The sequence below is a fragment of the Mastigoproctus giganteus genome, chromosome 3, assembly GCF_048544385.1.
Source record: "Mastigoproctus giganteus isolate SK-2022 chromosome 3, ASM4854438v1, whole genome shotgun sequence".
Lineage (NCBI taxonomy): Eukaryota > Metazoa > Arthropoda > Arachnida > Uropygi > Thelyphonidae > Mastigoproctus > Mastigoproctus giganteus.
This window is the reverse complement of record NC_143577.1, coordinates 78,618,890-78,639,060: the sequence shown is the minus strand read 5'-3', so window position 1 is coordinate 78,639,060 and position 20,171 is coordinate 78,618,890. Positions and strand designations below refer to the sequence as shown.

Genomic DNA, 20,171 nt, shown 5'->3' with positions numbered 1-20,171 from the left:
ATCAAGAGTATTGTTCCCTCTCTTGTTGCACCACTAACGTGCTGTTGTAAAAAAAACAGTCATTCAATAAATCCACGAAAGTTTTGCTAGTGATTGTGACCAATGCACATATTCCAGTCAATATCTGAAAAGTTAAACTCCTCCATTTTGTTACATTTTATTTTACTGGTCCACCCTGTTTCTCTGTATATTTGTTTGTTCTACTCATCACAGTCATTAGATATATAACACACACCTAGTCCCATTTTTGTTTTTCCCAGTGCTTATGTGACATCAAATCAACTGAGCATTCCACAGTCTACCCATGTCGACTGATGATTTAATGATTTCATAACCTTAGATTTAATGTTTCTTTCAATTTCCACTTGCAGTCTGCCAAACCCCATGTACTTTTTCTGACAGAATCTCAGTCATCGGTTGATTCAACTACTGCTCATCTCAGATGCCCAAATTATTTGCTGTATGATTCCTTTCGCCTCAAAGGTGGTACTTGTGCATATGTCTGTTCTGATATTCCCAGTCAGAGACTTGGCAATTTGGAATCTACTCTCTTTGATCTTCTCTGGCTTAAAATCTCTCTACCTCATTGTGTCAAATTCATCTGTTGTCTCTACCGTTCTCCCAACTGCACTAATCACTTGGAGCTCTTTGACTTCCTCTCTTTGCAACGTGACTTTCTCCAGTCCAGCTTTCCTAACAGTGAGGTAATTTTCCTTGGTGATTTTAAAGTTCACAACTCCAGCTTGCTTCCGTTTTCTAGTCAAACCGACCCAGCAGGTCGAGATGCTGAGGCTTTTGCAATTACTAATGACCTTGCACAGATTGTTCATTTACCTACAAGAATACCGGCCAATACGCTTGATCTTTTTCTCACAAACAACCCTTCTTAGTACACGGTCGAAGTGAGAGGTCCTTTAGGCACTTCAGATCACAACTTGGTGATTGTCTCTTCTCCAATGGAACCTTTATCTCATGGCTATTCCCAACCTTGTGTTGTTTAGCATTACAAGAATGCAAAATGGGATGACCTGCGAGACTTCTTTTCCTTGGTCGGATTACTGTTTCAAAACTTCTGATGTCAACGTTTGCTCAGATCGTGTCAGTGAAATTATTCTTGCAGGAATGGAATTCTTTATCCCACACTCCACTTTAAAATCTCGTCCTTTATCTAAACCTTGGTTTTCCAATAAATGTGCTAAGGCTGTTCAAGAGAAGAATGTTGCATATAGTAATTGGCTTGTTTCTAAATCTTCAGTTTCATTTTCTGCCTACACCAAAGCTCACGACAATTGTAATTCAGTTATTAATCAGTCCAAACTAGAGTTTGAACAGGCTAAGAGTAGAAAACTTGCTTCTTGCCCTAATGGTTGCCGAGAATTCTGCAACCATTAGCTTGCCAAAGCTATTGGCCGCAACTTTTGCCCATCTCTGCTCCCACCTCTGTCCAAACCAGATGGTTCTGTTGTCACTTCAGCCAAGGATAAAGCTGACCTGCAAGCATCCCATTTTTCTTCCAGCTCTTGTATTAATGATCTTGGTAAAACACCACCCACCATTCTCAACATGCTCCATTCAATGCCTCCTGTGGTCTTCCGTCAAAAGGATGTCAGAAGGATTTTGACGAATCTTGATGCTAAGAAAGCTCCAGGTTCTGATGGTATTTCTCCACTTGTTCTCAAAACCTGTGCTCCTGAACTTACTCCCATTCTTTTCCGCCTTTTTTCACTTTCTTATTCCAAAGGTGTTTTTCCTTCTGCTTGGAAATTTGCTCATATCCACCAGCCAGTTCCTAAAAAGGGTGACACATCCCTCCCATCCAGTTATCGGCCCATTGCAATTACTTCTACTCTTTCTAAAGTAATGGAGAAATCAATTAACCACCAAGAAACCGTTGGTGCCTAGAAACCGTCCGTCTGATCAACGATTGCCAGTATGGATTCAGTCAGTGTCGATCCACTGGTGATATTCTGGCTTATGTTACACATTTATCAACTAATTCAATGGAAAAGTTTGGTGAAACACAAGTAGTTACTCTTGACATCTCAAAGGCTTTTGATTTTGTTTGGCATAAAGGACTTCTAAACAAGCTTCCATCGTATGGTTTGCCAAATGTTTTTAGTAATTGGTTATCCAGTTTTCTCTCTGATCGCTCACTGAGGGTGATGGTAGATGGCTCTCTGTCTTCCAACTTCTCCACTAATGCTGGTGTCCCCCAAGGTTCAGTTCTTTCCCCCACTCTTTTCCTCTTGTATATTAATGACCTTCTTCCATTGACTAGAAATCCTATCCATAGTTTTGCCGATGATAGCATATTGCATTCCACTTTCCATTTTGAGAAATCTTGTCCTGCTCAATCAGCTTCAACTTATTGAAAATCTGCTACCAATTCCTTAAATGCCGATCTTCAGGTAATTCTCCAGTGGGGCAAAGACAACTTAGTTGATTTCAACCCTTCTAAAACTCAGTCTTGTCTTATATCTTGCAAAAAGGATTCTTCTGCTCCTATGGTTATCTTTAGTGACACTCCAATTTCTAGGCAAAATGATATATCTCTTTTGGGGATTACCCCGACTTCTAATCTCTCTTGGCACAAGCACATTACAAATATTGCTTCCTCTACATCTAAAAAACTTGGTTTTCTCTTTCGTTCTCGACATAACTTTTCTTCCATACAGCTGCTCACTCTGTATGAGTCGCAAATCTGCCCTGCCATGGAATATTGTTCCCACATCTGGGGTGGTGCCCCCAAAACCTCTCAGGCTTCTTGATTCCATTTAGAAGAGGGCAGTTAGGTTAATTAATGATTCATCTCTAATAGTCTCTCCACTCGCTGTCTCATAGACGTACTGTTTCTGCTGCATGCCTCTTCTACAGATACTTCCACGGGCACTGTTCTTCTGAATTGGCTTCTATAATTCCTGCTCTCTCTTTCAAAACAGTCTGAACACGTGCCGCCGCCAGCCAACATCCATTTACTGTCCAACTTCAAACCCACAGAACCAACTTTTCATCTTCCTCATTTATTCATTCAACTGCCGTTTTCTGGACCAACCTTCCTTCCTACGCATTTCCTGAAAATTACAATCTACAGAAGTTCAAGTCCAGTGTCAACAAATACCTTCTTTCGTCTTCTCAACCACCAACCCAAGCACGGTACTAAATACTATAGGCTCTAATACCTCTCATATTTGGGGTTCACATAAAAAAAATAATAAAAAATAAAAAAATAGCTCCTCCCCCACCAATGTTCTGTCTGTTCTTTCTGTACATTCTTCTTCCCATATTCAAATTCTGTATCCCTTATGTTTGAGTGGCATGACATCTCTGATATCCCTACATTTTCTGCATTTGATGACTTAATCAGTAATTTAAATTCATCAAATTTATTTATTATTTTCCTAGCATTAGCGTGCATGCACGTGTTCCTTAGTTATCCTAACACAGCCCATGAATTTATTTGTTCCACAGTAGGGCTTGAATTCCTCCAAACTAGTAGATTTCTGGCACACCTAACACTGCCTCAATACCATCAGCAAATATTCTTGTACCCCTTCTATTTAAGTGTATCCCATTCCTGAAAAAACATACTCTCCTGTTCACAAGCATTGACCATGCTGCAAAATATTTTGCCTCGAGCCTTGCACAGTCACTCTAAGGCCGAACTGATTGACAAGGCTCTCAAAATATATATCCCCATCATCACATCTGTGGAGAATTGCAGACACTTTCAGATTTAATCCGAATTGGTGACATTTTCACAATATTGCTCTGTATTTGTTAAGTAAGCCCTGTGATCTACTCTTAATATCATTAGTGCCAATGTGTACAGCAGTATCACCTATTGTGCCCTTAAAAGAAGATATCGTTTTTTTTTAATACAAACCCCAAACACGAGAATACTTAGTACCGTGAATACTTAGACTGTAATTTTCAGGAAATATGTACGAAAGAAGGTTGTTCCAGAAAATGGCAGTTGAATGAAAAAACGAGGAAGATGAAAATTTGGTTCTGTGAGTTTGAAGTAAGACAGTAAATGGATGTTGGCTGTTGGCAGCACATGTTCGGACTGTTTTGAAAGAGAGAGTGGGAATTATAGAAGCCAATTCATAAGAACAGTGCCCATGGAAGTATCTGTAGAAAAGGCATGCAGCAGAAACAGTACGTCTATGAGACAGCAAGTGGAGAGACTCTATTAGAGAGGAGTCATTAATTAACCTAATTGCCCTCTTCTGAATGGAATCTAGAAGTCTGAGAGAGATTTTGGGGACACCGCCCCAGATGTGGAAACAATATTACATTGTAGGGCAGATTTGCAATTTGTACAGAGTGAACAGCTGTTTGGAAGAAAAGTAACGCCGAGAGCAAAAGAGAACCAAGTTTTTTAGATGCAGAGGAAGCAATATTTGAAAGAGAGAGCGGGAATATACATCGGCAAAACTATGGATAGGATTTCCAGTCAATGGAAGAAGGTCATTAATATACAAGAGCAAAAGAACTAAACCTTGGGGAACACCAGCATTAGTGGAAAAGTTTGAAGACAAAGAGCCATCTAACATCACCCTCAGTGAACGATCGGAGAGAAAACTGGATAACCAATTCCAAAAAACAGTTGAAAAACCATAAGATGGAAGCTTGTGTAGGAGACATGATCGAAAGCCTTTGAGATATCAAGAACAGCTGCTTGTGTTTCCCCGAACTTTTCCATTGAATTTTTGTCCATAAATGGGTAACATAAGGCAGAATATCATCAGTGGATCGACACTCATGGAATCCATACTGGCAATCATTGATCACACGGAAGGTTTCTAGTTAGTTTAAGAGTTGGTGATTAATTGATTTCTCCATTACTTTAGAAAGAGTAAGAGTAATTGCAATGTGACGATAATTGGATGGTAGGGATTTGTCACCCTTTTTTAGGAACTGGCTGGTGGATATGAGCAAATTTCCAAGCAGAAGGAAAAACACCTTTGGAATAAGAAAGTGAAAAAAGGTGGCAAAGAACAGGAGTAAGTTCAGGAGCACAGGTTTTGAGAACAAGTGGAGAAATACCATCAGAACCTGGAGCTTTCTTAGCATCAAGATTCATCAAAATCCTTCTGATATCCTTTTGACGGAAGACCACAGGAGGCATTGAATGGAGCGTCTTAGGAATGGTGGGAGGTGTTTTACCAAGATCATTAATACATGAGCTCGAAGAAAAATGGGATGCTAGCAGGTCAGCTTTATCCTTGGCTGAAGTGATAACAGAACAATATGGTTTGAACAGAGGTGGGAGCAGAGATGGGCAAAAGTTGCGGCCAATAGCTTTAGCAAGAGACCAGAATGCTCGGCTACCATTAGGGCAAGAAGCAAGTTTTCTACTCTTAGTCTGTTCAAACCCTAGTTTGGACTGATTAATAACTGCTTTACAATTGTTGCGAGCTTTGGTGTAGGCAGAAAATGAAACTGAAGAATTAGAAACAAGCCAATTACTATATGCAACATTCTTCTCTTGAACAGCCTTAGTACATTTATTGGAAAACCAAGGTTTAGAAAAAGGACGAGATTTTAAAGTGGTGTGTGGAATAAAGGATTCTATTCCTACAAGAATAATTTCGCTGACACGATTGGGGCAAATGTTGACATCAGAAGTTTTGAAACAGTAATCCGACCAGGGGAAAAGAAGAAAAGAAATCTCGCAGATCATCCCATTTTGCATTCTTGTAATTCCAAACAATACGAGGTAGGAAATAGCCAGGAGATAAATGCTCCATTGGAGAAGAGACAATCACCAAGTTGTGATCTGAAGTGCCTAAAAGACCACCCAGTTTGACCGTGTACTTAGAAGGGTTGTTTGTGAGAAAAAGATCATGCATGTTGGCTGCATGGTTAGGATTGTCCCGTATTCTTGTAAGTAAATGAACAATCTGTGCAAGGTCATTAGTAATTGTGAAAACCGAAGCCAGCTGAAGTTGTGAACATTAAAATCACCAAGGAAATTACCTCATTGTTAGGAAAGTTGGACTGGAGAAAGTCAAGTTACAAAGAGAGGGAAGTCAAAGTTTCAAGTGATTTGTGGAGTCAGGAGGCCTCCGTAGCCGAGTGGTCAGGAGCGAGGGTGCAGTAGCACACGCTCTTTGAGTAGACTGGGCTTCAAGCCCCTGACTGCTGAATACAGTCGCTCTGCCAACCCGCACTGGACCAGCGTTGCAGATTATGGTCCATTTTCCCTCAGCATGAATTGTTGGGGAGGCTTCCATCCTGCAGTGGGTTGATAATGGCTGCACTTTACTTTTTTTTTTTTAGTGGAGTCAGTAGAGCAGTAGAGACAATAGATGAATTTGACACAATGAGGTAGAGGGAGAGAGATTTTAACCAGAGAAGATCGAAAAGAGGAGGTTCCAAATTACCAAGTCTCTGACAGGGAATATTGGAATGGACATATGCACAAGTACCACCTTTGAGGTGAAAGGAATCATACAGCTTATAATTTGGGCAACTGAGATGAGCAGTGGTTGAATCAACCGATAATTGAGATTCTGTCAGAAAAGGTACATGGGATTTGGCAGACTGCAAGTGGAAATGGACATCGTTGAGATTAGAATTGAGACCACATATATTTGTGGAATGAACTAGGAAGTATTTGGGAGGTTTAGATCTTTTTGCAGATAAGCTTACCCTGTTAGTTTGATAATTCATGGTGTATTCATTAATAAGAAAAAGTGAGTGGGACATGCTGTATGAAGTAATGAAATTTTTGTGTATGGGCATTCACATGGTAAGAATATACCCAGATCTTTGACATAACGTGGCCTCGGCAATGCGCCCCCCCCGCACTACTCAGACTCCCTTCAGTCACTATCTGGCAGAGTAGAGGTAGCAAGATTATACACTAGCTAATCCAGAAGCCTCCTAAAGAGTTACTAATGGGTTCGGTCCGGTGTACTGACTTGGCCTGCTCTGCAAATACCGTTTTTAGTGCTGTACCCTTGAAATGTAAGGTAGATTGAATCTTACCATGATGTTCATCATAACCTCAAAAGTCATCAGTCATATTGCATGATGGAAGAGATGGGGAAAGGTTGACCGGATCGTAGCTCTGGAGACTAAACATGGGTTCCACCGCTTCAAGCCTCCAATAAGCAAAGTGGTGGTATTTCACTGGTTGATGAGAGTCATCTACCACCTAGTATTGCCTGGTAACACAGAGGGGTTGCATTCCTCCATGTGGTGTGTATGTGCATGGAGGTTATACCCAGGGTTACTAACAGTCCTGCCATCGTGAAGGTGCAAGCAGATGATTTGGCTGTCAGAGACCATTTGGACTTCAGAAAAATTGGGTACACTTGACTGAGTGTCACCTAAATATCAGTTCCATCAGCGTTTTAGATTCCCAGGTAGCAAGTACAGCTTGTCTGGCATATCTGAGAAAATGTCTGTGACAATCTCAAGGACTCGACATTGTTATATACAATGCCCCTGGTAGACATACCCTGGTTCTGTTCAACCTATCATTTTTGCACAATATATTTCCTGTTTCTCTGACCATAACTACATCTTGTTGGACTAGTGCATTTTTGTCTTTGGATTTGCTACAGTGTTGTTTGATGCACAAGTGTTAGCTCTGGCATTGAGTTGGGCAGCTGGTCCCCTCAATTTAATTCCTTCAAAAGCATGCACCCCTGTTCTTCAAAATCTCATAAATACCCATGAGAATGCTGGGGTTTGTACCTAATTTTCTCATTCCGATAGAATCAGTGCAGGAATCCCTTAAATCTCACATTCTTTGCACCACACACACACACACACACACACACACACACACACACACACACACACACACACACACACACACACACACACACACACGTGCAGCATATTTTGTAAGGTTGGGTTGGGTTGTGATTCATGGATTATGAATCACATTTTACATAATACACATTACAGCAGTAATGTGTATTATGCTATCAAGTTTATGTTATATGTATTATGCTATACCATTATGTTCATAGAGTTTTAAATTAGTTTTAGCCTTACTATAAATACACACATACTTGTGCATGTAATGATGAACACACACACACACACACACACACACACACACACACACACACACACGTTACGTATGTTTACAGTGATGAACTATGAGTGTCACTGTAGTAGTGCCGGTAGAGTTGTGCGGGGGGGGGGGGATTGACAGATAGTATTGTATGGTTTGTAACAAGCATATGATGGAGTGAGTCCAGTTTATATATAAATGTTATATACTGTCTTGTCAAAACAATATGATCATCCCTATGTTATAGCAGTTCAGTTGCCTCATTGGTGATACGTGTCGTGGTGACAACCAGTGAAAGCAATACTGCAGGTTTATGGCATATGGTCCATATGAAGTTCTTGATCAACATGGGCAAGGGATATGATATGACAGACTTAAAAAAATGGAATGATTGTCAAGTACCAGTTGAAAGGTGACGATATTACTGAAACTGTGAATCTTGTGGGCTTTTCATTGAGTGCTGTAATTAAGGTGTTCAGAGAGTGGATGGATAGTGGACAGAGCAGCTGTCACCAGGCCAGTGGTGGGCACCCACATCTCACTGATCGTTTGTGGTGAATGCAGACTATCTTGCATTGTGCAAGCTGATAAATATAAAACTATGGAAAGGCTAGCCATGGACTTTAACCCGCAGACAACCAATAGCATTTCCAATACTACAGTCCAACAAACCCTCCTCCATAATGGCCTCTGGAGTAGGCACGCAGTGAAGATACCAAAGCTTATTGGCCATCCATTTCCAAAAATGCCTAAAGTTTACATCTGAATGGCATCATTGGTCCAGTGACCACGGGAGAAAAGAAAAGTTACCTTTACCGATGAATTACATTTCCTGCTATGCCATGTGGGCAGTAGAATCATCTCTGGGATTATATGGATTGATGGAGCTGGCATTTCAATCCTTCACCATGAATTATCGCAGCTCTATGGGGCACAGGTAGGCAACATCGTAGCATACTTCCTTCGATCAAAGGCCTTGTAGGGTCTATGCTGCACCACGTGATGGCAGTACTGGCAGCAAGAGGAGGACATGCTCACTATTAGGTAGGTGGTCATAATGTTTTCACCTGACTGCGTGTGTGTTGTAAAGTTGTTACTATTCTCTGAATTATCACCAATTAGTGATTATGAAATTTGGTTAAAATTGAATATAAAGAATTCAATTTGATGTGATACTTTAATTTATTGCATTTTTGCATTCACTCTGTGGCTCATGTTCAGTACTCTTATTCAATCTTTCAATTATAATGAGATATGGAAAATTTCCTTCTCCTTGGAAAAAATTTAATTAAGAATTGCTGCTGATCTTTCTTCACTTGCTCTATTAAATAAAAAATAAATTCCTGAACATTTTTATTTATCCTCAAAAATTGGATATGTTTAGTATCATATATTTGAAGAATGAATTTTCTCTGCTTCTCTTTTGAACACTAATATAATAAAATAAAATTATAACACAAAGGAAATACTCTTTGCACATATTTAAAATATGAAATGAAATCTTGCTGTTCCTGTGAAATTATAATGATTAAAAGAGAAGACATTTATTTTAACAGAAAGAAGAAGCTGCTGCATTGGAATCTTCCCTTGATATTGTGGATTTGCAAAATAGTGTTGTAAAACTACAAAAGAGCAGAGAAGAACTGCAAATTCATCGTAAAAAGCTGAAGTAAAGACTTTTATCATGATTATATATAATGTTTAGCAGTTTTGAGTATCTTATATTAGGTGTGTGATCAACAGGCTGTTAATATGAAGTTGATGTCTTTTGATATCTGCATAGCCTTTTCAGCAGTATATATGTGTGTTTTTCACATGTGTGCCCTGAGAAATACATACATTTTTCATAGTAATTTCATTATGTTTAAATTTAACACTGACAGAGTACATTACAAACCTTCCAATAAGTTCTGCTATCTCTTATCTGTGTTTCTAAATAATTGTGGACACAGTTTATAATAGGCGCCTCTGTAGCCAGGTGGGAAGGAGCAGCAGTTCGTAGCACACGCTTCTTGATTAGACCGGGGTTCGAGCCCGTCACCACCAAATACGGAGGATGAGGAAAGGTCAAGAGAATGACCACTGAATATTCCCGGAGCAATATGGCCTTAGTTGCTAATGCTCCTAAAAACCAAAAAAAAAAAAAAAAAAAGTTTGTAGTAGATGACAGCATGAAAATAGATTTTAAAATCAGAGAGGATGACATCACCTGTGCTGTCAATTGTCTGTTTTGGCTTGCAAAAATTGAAATTCTCTGGAATTCAGGTCCAGAAGTTAATGAAATTGAATGAAGTGAAATTGATGTTGAAGATAGTTACATCAAGGAAAATGATTAATGACAAGTTTTGTTAACAATTTTTAAAAATTCTGATTTGATTTTTGAAATAATGTCACTTTAATATTGAGCAGCCAAGCCAAAATAAGAATAAATTAATGTTTAAAAGCATTTATGTACAATGTTATTTTTAAGAATTTTCAAAATTTCACAAAGAAACTCTGCAGAGCCAACCACTAGTAACAAATTCAGTGTCCTGGTCCCAAACATGGACCAGGACCTTGTGCCAACTGATTGGCTAACTACAAGGATATTATTTTGTTAGTTATATCTTGTTAGTTGTTTTTTTCCTCTTTATTTTTATTTCTGACATTGTTTAGTCTCATTTTTGTTAAAACTATACCATTACTGACTTAAACACATGAGGCGTCCAGGGACCTACTTTTATATGTTGTGTGTGATTAGGTTGACCAAAAGCACTATTTGAGATACTATTTTTCTGCTATCGCTCACTTTTTTCTTCTCCAACAAAGTCTTTTTAATGCTACTTTGTAAATTATTGATTTCTCCCCTTTGCTGGTCTATTTGCCTCATTTGTTTAATTGCTGACTTTCCTGTCACACGGGTAAGTTTTACATTGACCTATGTACACCATTCCCCCCCCCATTCTCAGGGTTGCTTTTATGGTTATAAATTCCTGGGGACTTTCGGCTAACTTCTTTGGTCTCTGATACAGCCTTGATACGTTTGCTTCCCTCAGCCCATTTCACCAACTCCTGCCAGGTTCAACAGTAAGTTGCCATATTTTGACTATATCCTTTCATCTTCATATTACATTTTCTTTGTTAAAATTCATGTAGGGCTGTTTGCCATTCAGTCAGTTGGAATTAATTGGTATTAATTTTATCTTAATTTTGCATTTTACTTTTATTTTTATTTATTTTTGAATTATATTTGAATTTTTATTCCTTTTCACTTTGGTCTCTGTGGGGTCGGCTGTGACATATACGTCTGCTCACTTTTTCTGTCTGCTACGTGTATGTCATAACAGAAACAGAGGCCTTACTTCTTGCTGTGTTTCTTTTGGTTTTGGCAGCCGACCCAAGATTACATAGTTAAAATCGTAGGATCTATAGCATTAAGTACCATTTTTATTTTATTTAATTTTATGTAATCTGCTTTTTTTTTTTTCCAGGCACTTGATTTAAATTTTAAATTTTTTCCATGGTAACTACACCTGACAGGTCAGCACACCTACTCATACACCTATCTAATCTATTTATATATATTTCATTATGGTTGCTGGGTATTTCTGCTATTACTAGCAGTGTTCCGGATCCGTAAACCAGCACATTATATTATTTTTTAGTTCTCCTTTTTTAGCCATTGTGATTTTTCACATTTTTCAGCCTGTATATAGGCAATCCCCATATAACACGGTACTTCTTCAACATGGTTTCACTCTAACACGATTGATAAATTGCAGCAATCCTCGCAGAACACAGTATTTTTGAGCTTTTGTGCTGGGAACCCTTCTAGTATGTTAGATGTAATTTTAAACATTTCCATTCCTTTTTGTGAATCCCTGCTGTTGACTCGCTAGTCATTAGATAGCCTTCGTGATCTTTTTTTAAAGCACATTTCTGGAGGTCACTACCATAAAACAATAAAAACAATTTGCAGTTTCCGGTTCATTGGTCTTTTCTGTTAGTGTATTTCACGTTATTATGTTTTTACGTTATTATGTTGAAATGTGTTTCCCCATCCATGAAATATTCAATTATATAAAAAAAAATTAATTTTCAAAAGCTCATTACCCCTTATCTCACTTCTGCATATCGTGTTTGTTGCAACTTGTGCTTGCTGTGTTCTTTGTTATTTATTAATTGCTGGTCATTTTTACTGTTTTCAATTTTACAACCAAAAAATAAATAAAAAGTAAAAAGTCAGTGAACAGAAATATCAATTAGCATGTACATATACATCATCATCAGCCATTTTCAATCCACTGCAGGATGAAAGCCTCTCCAGCAACTTTCCAGTTCCTTCTGTTTTGTGCAATGGCCATCCATTTACTAACCACAAACTCATGAATTTCATCTGTCCATTTTTGTTGTTGTCTTCCAGGTTTTCTTCTAGCTCCTCTTGGGTATCATTTGGTTATTTTCTTAGTCTATCTGTCATCATGTCTTCGAGCTATGTGTCCTGCCCAAGACCATTTTAGTTCTTTAGTTTTGATAAGAATGTCCTTTACTTGATTTTGCTGCCTAATCCATGTGTTTCTCTTCTTATTTAACAGTCTGATTTCCAATATAACTCGTTCCATTCATTGCTGTGTCATTCTCAGCTTCTCTTCCATTCTTTTGGTGAGTGCCCAAGTTTCACTTCCATAAGTCATGGTGGGGAGTATACATTGGATCATTATTTTACATTCCAGACAAATTGGGATATTGCTCCCCAGTATGTGACTATATTTCCTGAATGCTATCCATCCAAAATTTATTCTTCTCTTGACTTCCAGCTAGGGCTCACAATACCAGTCAAAATCTTAATACTGGTATTTTTAATTTATGAAACCGGAATACCGGTATTCCAAAAAAATAAGAATAAAACAATTTTTCACAATAAATTTTGATGACAGTTAGGTGCAATAAAGTACGGAAAAAACAAGTAATTACATGAATTCACATTTTAAATCAAACTTTTATTACAATAATAAATATTCTAGCAAAAATTATTAAACATACAGTTATTCTAAAAACAAAAAAAATAAGCATCCGCACAACTTGTTCAAATAAAGAGAGTTCTTAAGAAACTCAAGTGTTATCGTTTAAACTGGATCTAATTTTGGTGCATATTTAATTAGTGGCAGAAAACGTCCTTTTGGATTCTGTGCTGGTTGGTGCTTTGTACTGAGATAATTGTACATGAGTTTCAGTTTATCCCCTTCTTATTCCCTCATCTTCACAAAATCTTATTTCCTTTTTGACTTTTTATGGCATATCCATATTAATGAAAGAGACTAATGGTTGAGCTTGGTGAGGAAACCAAATCTAAGTTGTGGAAAGGGAGTTATTTATTAATTTTTATTTCCTTGTACCTTAGTATTGCCATCAGTGCCCATTGCTATGATTTTCATACAGCAGCTTCCCTCAAGCACTAAGTCCCACAAGCTACCTGACTGCATTAAAAAATTTGAATTTCCAGGAGCTGAGAGAACACTGGTGTTCAAAGAAAGTGCATCACCTAGGAATTTCACATTTCTAACCTTTTTTGTGATGGTATGTTACATTAATGACTAGCATCGCAAATAGAAATATAAACAAAAGATATTTATTAATAGTTAAGGCAAACCTAAGTAATATTTGACAAGTTTTCTTAAAATATTTCAAAATGAGCATTTGAAACCATTATACAACTGTTTTGGTAAACACAACAATTATGGCTGAAATGTTATCAGAAGCCCTCAATTTGCTTCAGTTTATCATTTTAAATGGAAAATAAAATGAAAAGTTCACAAGGTGCAAACTAATATTTAGTTGAACTGCCTCTGGCCCTGATGATAGCAGCACCCCATTGAGGCATCGACAAGTGATGATCAACTGATAGTTTGTGGTTCCAAACACGAATTATGGTTTCCTGAAGTTCACAAAGAGTCTTTGGTTTCTTTCTGGCAACTGCAGATTCCACACGATGCCAACATTCTCTATAGTATTCAGGTCCGGGCTGTTTCCTGGCCAGCTAACAGTTGTAATGGACCGTTCTTCAAACCATTTTTACCTGTAATAAATGTAAACACATTACTGTCAAACTGCTAACGCAGAAATGAAGCTAAAGTGACTACAGAAGTACCCACTTAAACTTTTCGCCCAATGGCAAGGAGCAGAGTCATCCTGAAAGATGCAGTTACTTGGCAGGTTGAAATGGTCTGTAATGGTTAGCAGCAATTTGCCTTCCAATATAGCCAGGTATCCATTGGCATTTACAGAACCTTTTATAAACTGCAGGTGATACGAAATGCACCCCCATATCATTTGGCTGGTAGGGAATTTCACTGTAGACACCGTACAGTCTGGATGGTATTCTTCACCACATCTACGGCGAATCGTTGTCTCCCATCAGAGCCATGCAGGTTGAATTTCGTCTCATCCGAGAAAATAACTGACTTCCACTGCTGGGGGTGTCTATTTGACATGCTCTGCTCCTTACATCAAATTAATTGGGCCTTTTTCATTTATTGTGTGAGGAGGGGCTTCTTTTTAAGACAACTGGCTACAAGTCCATTTTTAAAGAGGAGTCTTCTGACTGTTACTGCACTTGCTACCACTCCTGTATGTTCTTCCCATTGTCTTCTTCAGCTCAGACGAAGAAGCTTTACGTTTTTTAAGGCATAAGCGCTTCAAAGCGCAGTCCTGTTTTGGCGTAGAGATCGTTTGTGCCCGGTCCCTTTTTTCCTATCAGCAGAACCAGTATTCTTGAGTTTGAAAAGAAATCTGCTCACTGTCGACTGATTACAAGACATTCTATAAGCAATATGACGGGAAGAACATCCTTCCTCACGTAAAGCAACAATAGTACTCTTTCTTCGTGGCATCAACTGCACGTAACTCACCATCCTGAGACAAGCAAGGAATGATTGCAACTGCTGCAGAGCATGCTTATATAGCTGAAAGTAACAGCTGATGCAATATTGCATCATCACCTATGCGTGTCAATCTTATCTGATGCAATCTGTAAGAAATATTGCCATATACTTACGTTATTCGGACGGCAATTACAATTTTAAGGGGTGATGCACTTTCTTTGAACACCAGTGTATATTATATGTGAGCTGTTTGTTATTTGGTTTTTAGGAGCATTAGCAACTAAGGCCATATTGCTCTGGGGATATGCGGTGGTCATTCCCTGACCTTTCCGCATCCTCCATATTTGGTTTTAGACTGGGCTCGAACCCCAGTCTAATCAAGAAGTGTGTGCTACAGACTACTGCTCCTGCTCACCTGGCTACTGAGGTGCCTATATGTGAGCTGTCAGTTTGTCAAATCTACTTACAATACATAACTGGTGTTCATTTAAATCTAATCTATTCATTTTTCTCATTTAATCTGTTAATACGGGCCATTATTTCCATAAAATTTCTCAATTAACAATCTCAACTCTCTCCACAGCTTCAAAAACACTAAACTAATTCAATCTTAATTCCTTCCTCATGTTTCTCTTAATCAACAATATTAATTCTCTTCACAACGGCAATCCATAAGTCACTAACTTAATGCTAACAATTCCATGTAATCTCTCTTAATTTAGCAATATCAATTTTCTTTACAACTTCTACCAATAAACCAACTCAATACTAAACATTTCCTTATTTCTTGTATTTCTTCAACTTCTCTAATCTAAGATAATCCCCCACTTTATCTAAGTACCACTTCTAAAACAACACAGTTCAGAGGACTTACCTTCCTTCTCTTTCATGGTGGGATTCCTTTGTGCAGGTTCCTTCCACGGAGTACGGTGATGTCTCTCTCTCTTCTTAGTTGAACTCCTGCATCTCTGCTGTATAGCTCTTCCAGTACTGTCTTATTTCGGGATTTCGAGAACTTTTTTTAAATACTGAAGGAAATTACCACAGCAGTAGTAGAAGCCAGGGCACTATCTGACTGGCTTGTTATTCAACTTCCGGATTAACTTCTAGCACAGGAACATGCCTGGCGGAACCCTTCACTATATAGCCGGACACTCCCAGAACTGGACTTGAACTGAACTCAGAACTATCACTGGAAGTCTGCAACCCCTGCGAACAACCACCACAAACCCGTCTTTTGGTACGAGCACTTTATTTATTTCCTTCTCATTTATTTATTGTTTGAATTGATTGCAAGTTAGAATCGTCCCTTGTACTATTTTTTATATGCAAGCTTCTGTGCAAACCCCAGAAAGGTTTGCACGCATTTACGGATCTCCCCCTATCTAATTTCAACCTGACCCGATCACAATGTTATTCTTCAAATTCATTCTTCTTCCTTTGGTGGGAAAAACAGAATATTTTTCCCACACAACGAAAGACTTTCATCTTTTACCTCTACATCACCTGTTCACAATATATTTGAACTGCTCCATACCAATACCCCTGTACCCTTTCCCAAAATGCACTAAGTGTCGCATCCTCAAGTAACGGTGTAATAGAGGGATTCAACTATTGTTCAGAAGCTTTTAATTTTAACCTTCCACACCTGCCATACCACTGTTCATATTCCTTAATTGCACTGCCAGGTCTACTACCACTAATGGCCCCGAGTGCCAAGCGATAGTGACAAGCGATTTCCTCTGAGATATATAGTGTGCTATTTCTAAGCGACAAAGTTCAATTTTATTTCTAGTGTCGTTTTCTCTTTTGTTTAGCTAAAGTGGTTCTGTGCTTCAAGTGTTAAAGTAAGAACCAAGAAAGGAAAACTACCTTTCTTTTTTCAGAGTATATATATTAATTACTAACAAGCTACTAAACTTTACAACCGCTTGGTCACTGGTGGCACCGCTCCTGCCTCCACGTGGCGGGGCCGGTAACCTGGGAGAAGAAAGCCACTCTCCCGGGGCGAAAAGGAGCAAACATGGAATTTGACAATTTCCCTCCAATTGAGCCTCGGCGCTCATGTCCTAAATCAAATGATAATGACCATGACACATCACAGTCGAAAAGACTAAGGACTGACACAGAGCAAAAGGAATGTCCATCTTTCCTTATATTCCACTCCTTGTCAAACAAATGCATGAGTACACTCTCCCCGTTTCTGATACAGAAATGTTTGGAAAATACAGCAGGTTCACCTAAAATGGTGAAAAGACTTAGATCAGGTGATTTACTAATTGAAAGTGTGAGCCGTCAGCAATCAGAGACTCTGCTGAACCTCTCAGCCTTTGGTGGTTTTCCCGTGCAAGTTACCCCACATGCGACGCTAAATGCATCCAAAGGGGTCATCACTGAGTGGGATTTGATTAACGTCACAGAAGACGAATTAGTCGAAGAATTAAAAGAACAAAAAGTCACACATGCTAAGCGCATCATGATCAAAAAAGATGGCCAGCTGGTTCCAACGCGGAACATCATCCTTACGTTTGGCACACCAAATTTACCATCTAGTGTTAAAGCCGGCTATCTCAATTGCCGTATAAGACCCTACATTCCTAATCCCATCAGATGTTATAAGTGCCAAAAGTTTGGACACTCTCAGACCGTCTGTCGAGGGGATGCTGTGTGTCCAAACTGTGGTTCAAAATCCCACGCACAAACGGAATGTGATGCGGAAACACCACATTGTTCAAACTGTCAAGGCCAACACCCTGCCTACTCAAAGTCCTGTGAACTGTGGAAAACAGGAAAAAAGATCCAACAATATAAAGTAGAGCGGAAAGTCACATACCAAGAAGCAAAGAAGCAGATTATGCTTACTACAACTAAACACACCTACGCAGCAGCAACAAAGAAATATCAGTCAGCAGCCACTCAAACTGACGTGTCAGTTCCTCCATCCATGTCTATTGCAGACTGGGCTAGAGAAATACTCTCAAAATCAAAGCAAACTAATATGGAACAGCATGTGAATGACAGTGCCAATAACACACCAATTACAGTACCGCCAACGGCTTTGCAGTCTTCCTCAGAAACTATAAAAACTAAAACAGCAGTCACAAGGCAGAAAAGTCAGCAAAATACAACAAATATGGATACTAATGAAAACATCAGCCCGGATGAGCCAATCTTAGAGCTGTACGCAGATGATGACATGGACACAGCGCGTCCTATCTTTTCGAAAAAAGAGAGAATAAAATTTGAGAGACAAAAACAGACTGGACCTAAAAAACAGACTGAATCAAACACAACCGCCAAAATCAAATAATGGATCACATAATACAGTGGAACTGTAGAGGTCTACGTAGTAATATCGATGATATCCATGACCTAATCCAACAGTACAGTCCAGTAAGCATATGTTTGCAAGAAACTAATTTACCTCCGCAAGTAATTCCAAAAATCAAGAACTATACTATATATCAACATAATAGAAATAATAATACCACCGTGCGTGGAGGTGTGGCCATTCTAGTAAACTCAAGAGTCCCTACTAAACACATTCCACTGCAAACTTCCTTAGAAGCAGTAGCAGTGCGTGTCTCCTTAGGAATCATGTTAACAGTAGTTTCAATCTACCTATCACCAAACAAAGAATATACTTATAATGACCTAGAAGTACTTCTACTACAGATCCCTCCTCCATTTTGTTTATTTGGAGATTTCAATGCACACCACCTGATCTGGGGCTCCCCACATACAGACAGACGAGGTAAAGTACTGGAGTCGCTGCTTGACAAACACAATCTAACACTGTTGAATACTGGTGCTGATACCTACATCCATTTCTCTACTAGAACAACGACAGCTATAGACTTGACAATCTGCTCTCCAACATTATATCCACTCATCCGCTGGACAATTCTGGACAATCCGCTAAACAGTGACCATTTTCCAATAATTTGCGAATTCCAAATAGCTAGAATCCCTCAGGTAAATAATTCCCGCTTAAAATGGAAATTTTCCAAGGCCGATTGGAAGTTATTTGCTCTCAGTATCTCATTCAATGATGAAATTATCAATTTCCAATCCATTGATGATGCCACACAGCACATCACATCTGAGATTCTGAATGCCGCGACCAAGGCCATACCAAAAATGCGTACTGGTTCGTTTAAACATGCCAATATTTGGTGGAGTGAAGCATGCCAACTTGCAAAAAAAGAGAAAAACAGGGCATGGAACCTGTTTCGTAAAAACCCAACTACCGAGAATCTTATAAATTTCAAAAAACTGAAAGCAAAAGCGCGATTCGTAAGGAAAAAGGCAAAAAGAGATTCTTGGATCCAGTTTGCCTCTACTATAACAAAGAACACAAACAGCAGAATAATCTGGAATAAAATAAAAAAACTAAATGGTAGATTTCTCCCAGCATCTTCTCCAATACTGAGATGGAATGGACAAGATTTATCATCTCCAGTTGAAATAGCTAATGCTCTAGCAGAAAACTTTGCCAATATCTCAGATACAGCTGCATATGAACCATCTTTTCAGCAACTTAAAAGAAGGACTGAGCAAAGCAAATTAAACTTCAGTACAAGAATAGAGCTCCCATATAATCAACCCTTTACAATGTTGGAGCTGCAGGTTGCTCTAAACAAATCAAGAAATGGGGCATCAGGACCTGATGGTCTTTATTACGTCATGATACAACACCTAGACAAAAAGGCTCTAAATTCCCTATTGCTTTTTCTGAATCGGGTCTTCTCCGAAAGCTATTATCCTCGCTCATGGTGTCATTCAACAGTGCTAGCTTTTCCCAAACCTGGGAAAGATCAGACGAATCCCTGCAACTATAGACCGATATCCCTTACCAGCTGCTTAGGCAAGACATTGGAAAAGATGGTACACGATAGACTTGTATGGTACATAGAATCCCACTCAGTCATCAGTAGTAATCAATACGGCTTTCGCAAAAACCGATCCACATTAGACCTTATGGTGAAAGCTGAGTGTAACATACGGAACGCCTTTATTCGGAAAGAACATCTTGTCATGGTGTGCCTGGATATTGAAAAAGCCTTTGACACCACCTGGCGCTATGGTATTCTGCAAGACCTATATGCTATAGGACTCAGAGGTCGACTCCCAATGATCATAGAGAGTTACCTTAAGATTAGAACCTTTCAAGTGAGTTATCGTAATGCTGTTTCGCAAGCTCTAATCCAAAGAGAAGGTGTACCACAGGGATCGGTACTCAGCGCTACCCTCTTTGCTCTTAGGATAAACAA

The 20,171-nt window shown here is 38.9% G+C and overlaps 1 protein-coding gene across 1 annotated transcript in view; it reads left to right on the top strand.

Moving 5' to 3' along the window:
* Nucleotides 1-20,171, top strand: part of LOC150088099 (DNA repair protein RAD50.L-like) — a 553,006-nt gene that overhangs the window by 26,916 nt on the left and 505,919 nt on the right. Inside the window, exon 2 of the mRNA XM_090370570.1 lies at nucleotides 9,595-9,707. Coding sequence (XP_090226696.1) covers nucleotides 9,595-9,707 — 113 coding nt within the window. The remainder of the gene's footprint in view (nucleotides 1-9,594; nucleotides 9,708-20,171) is intronic.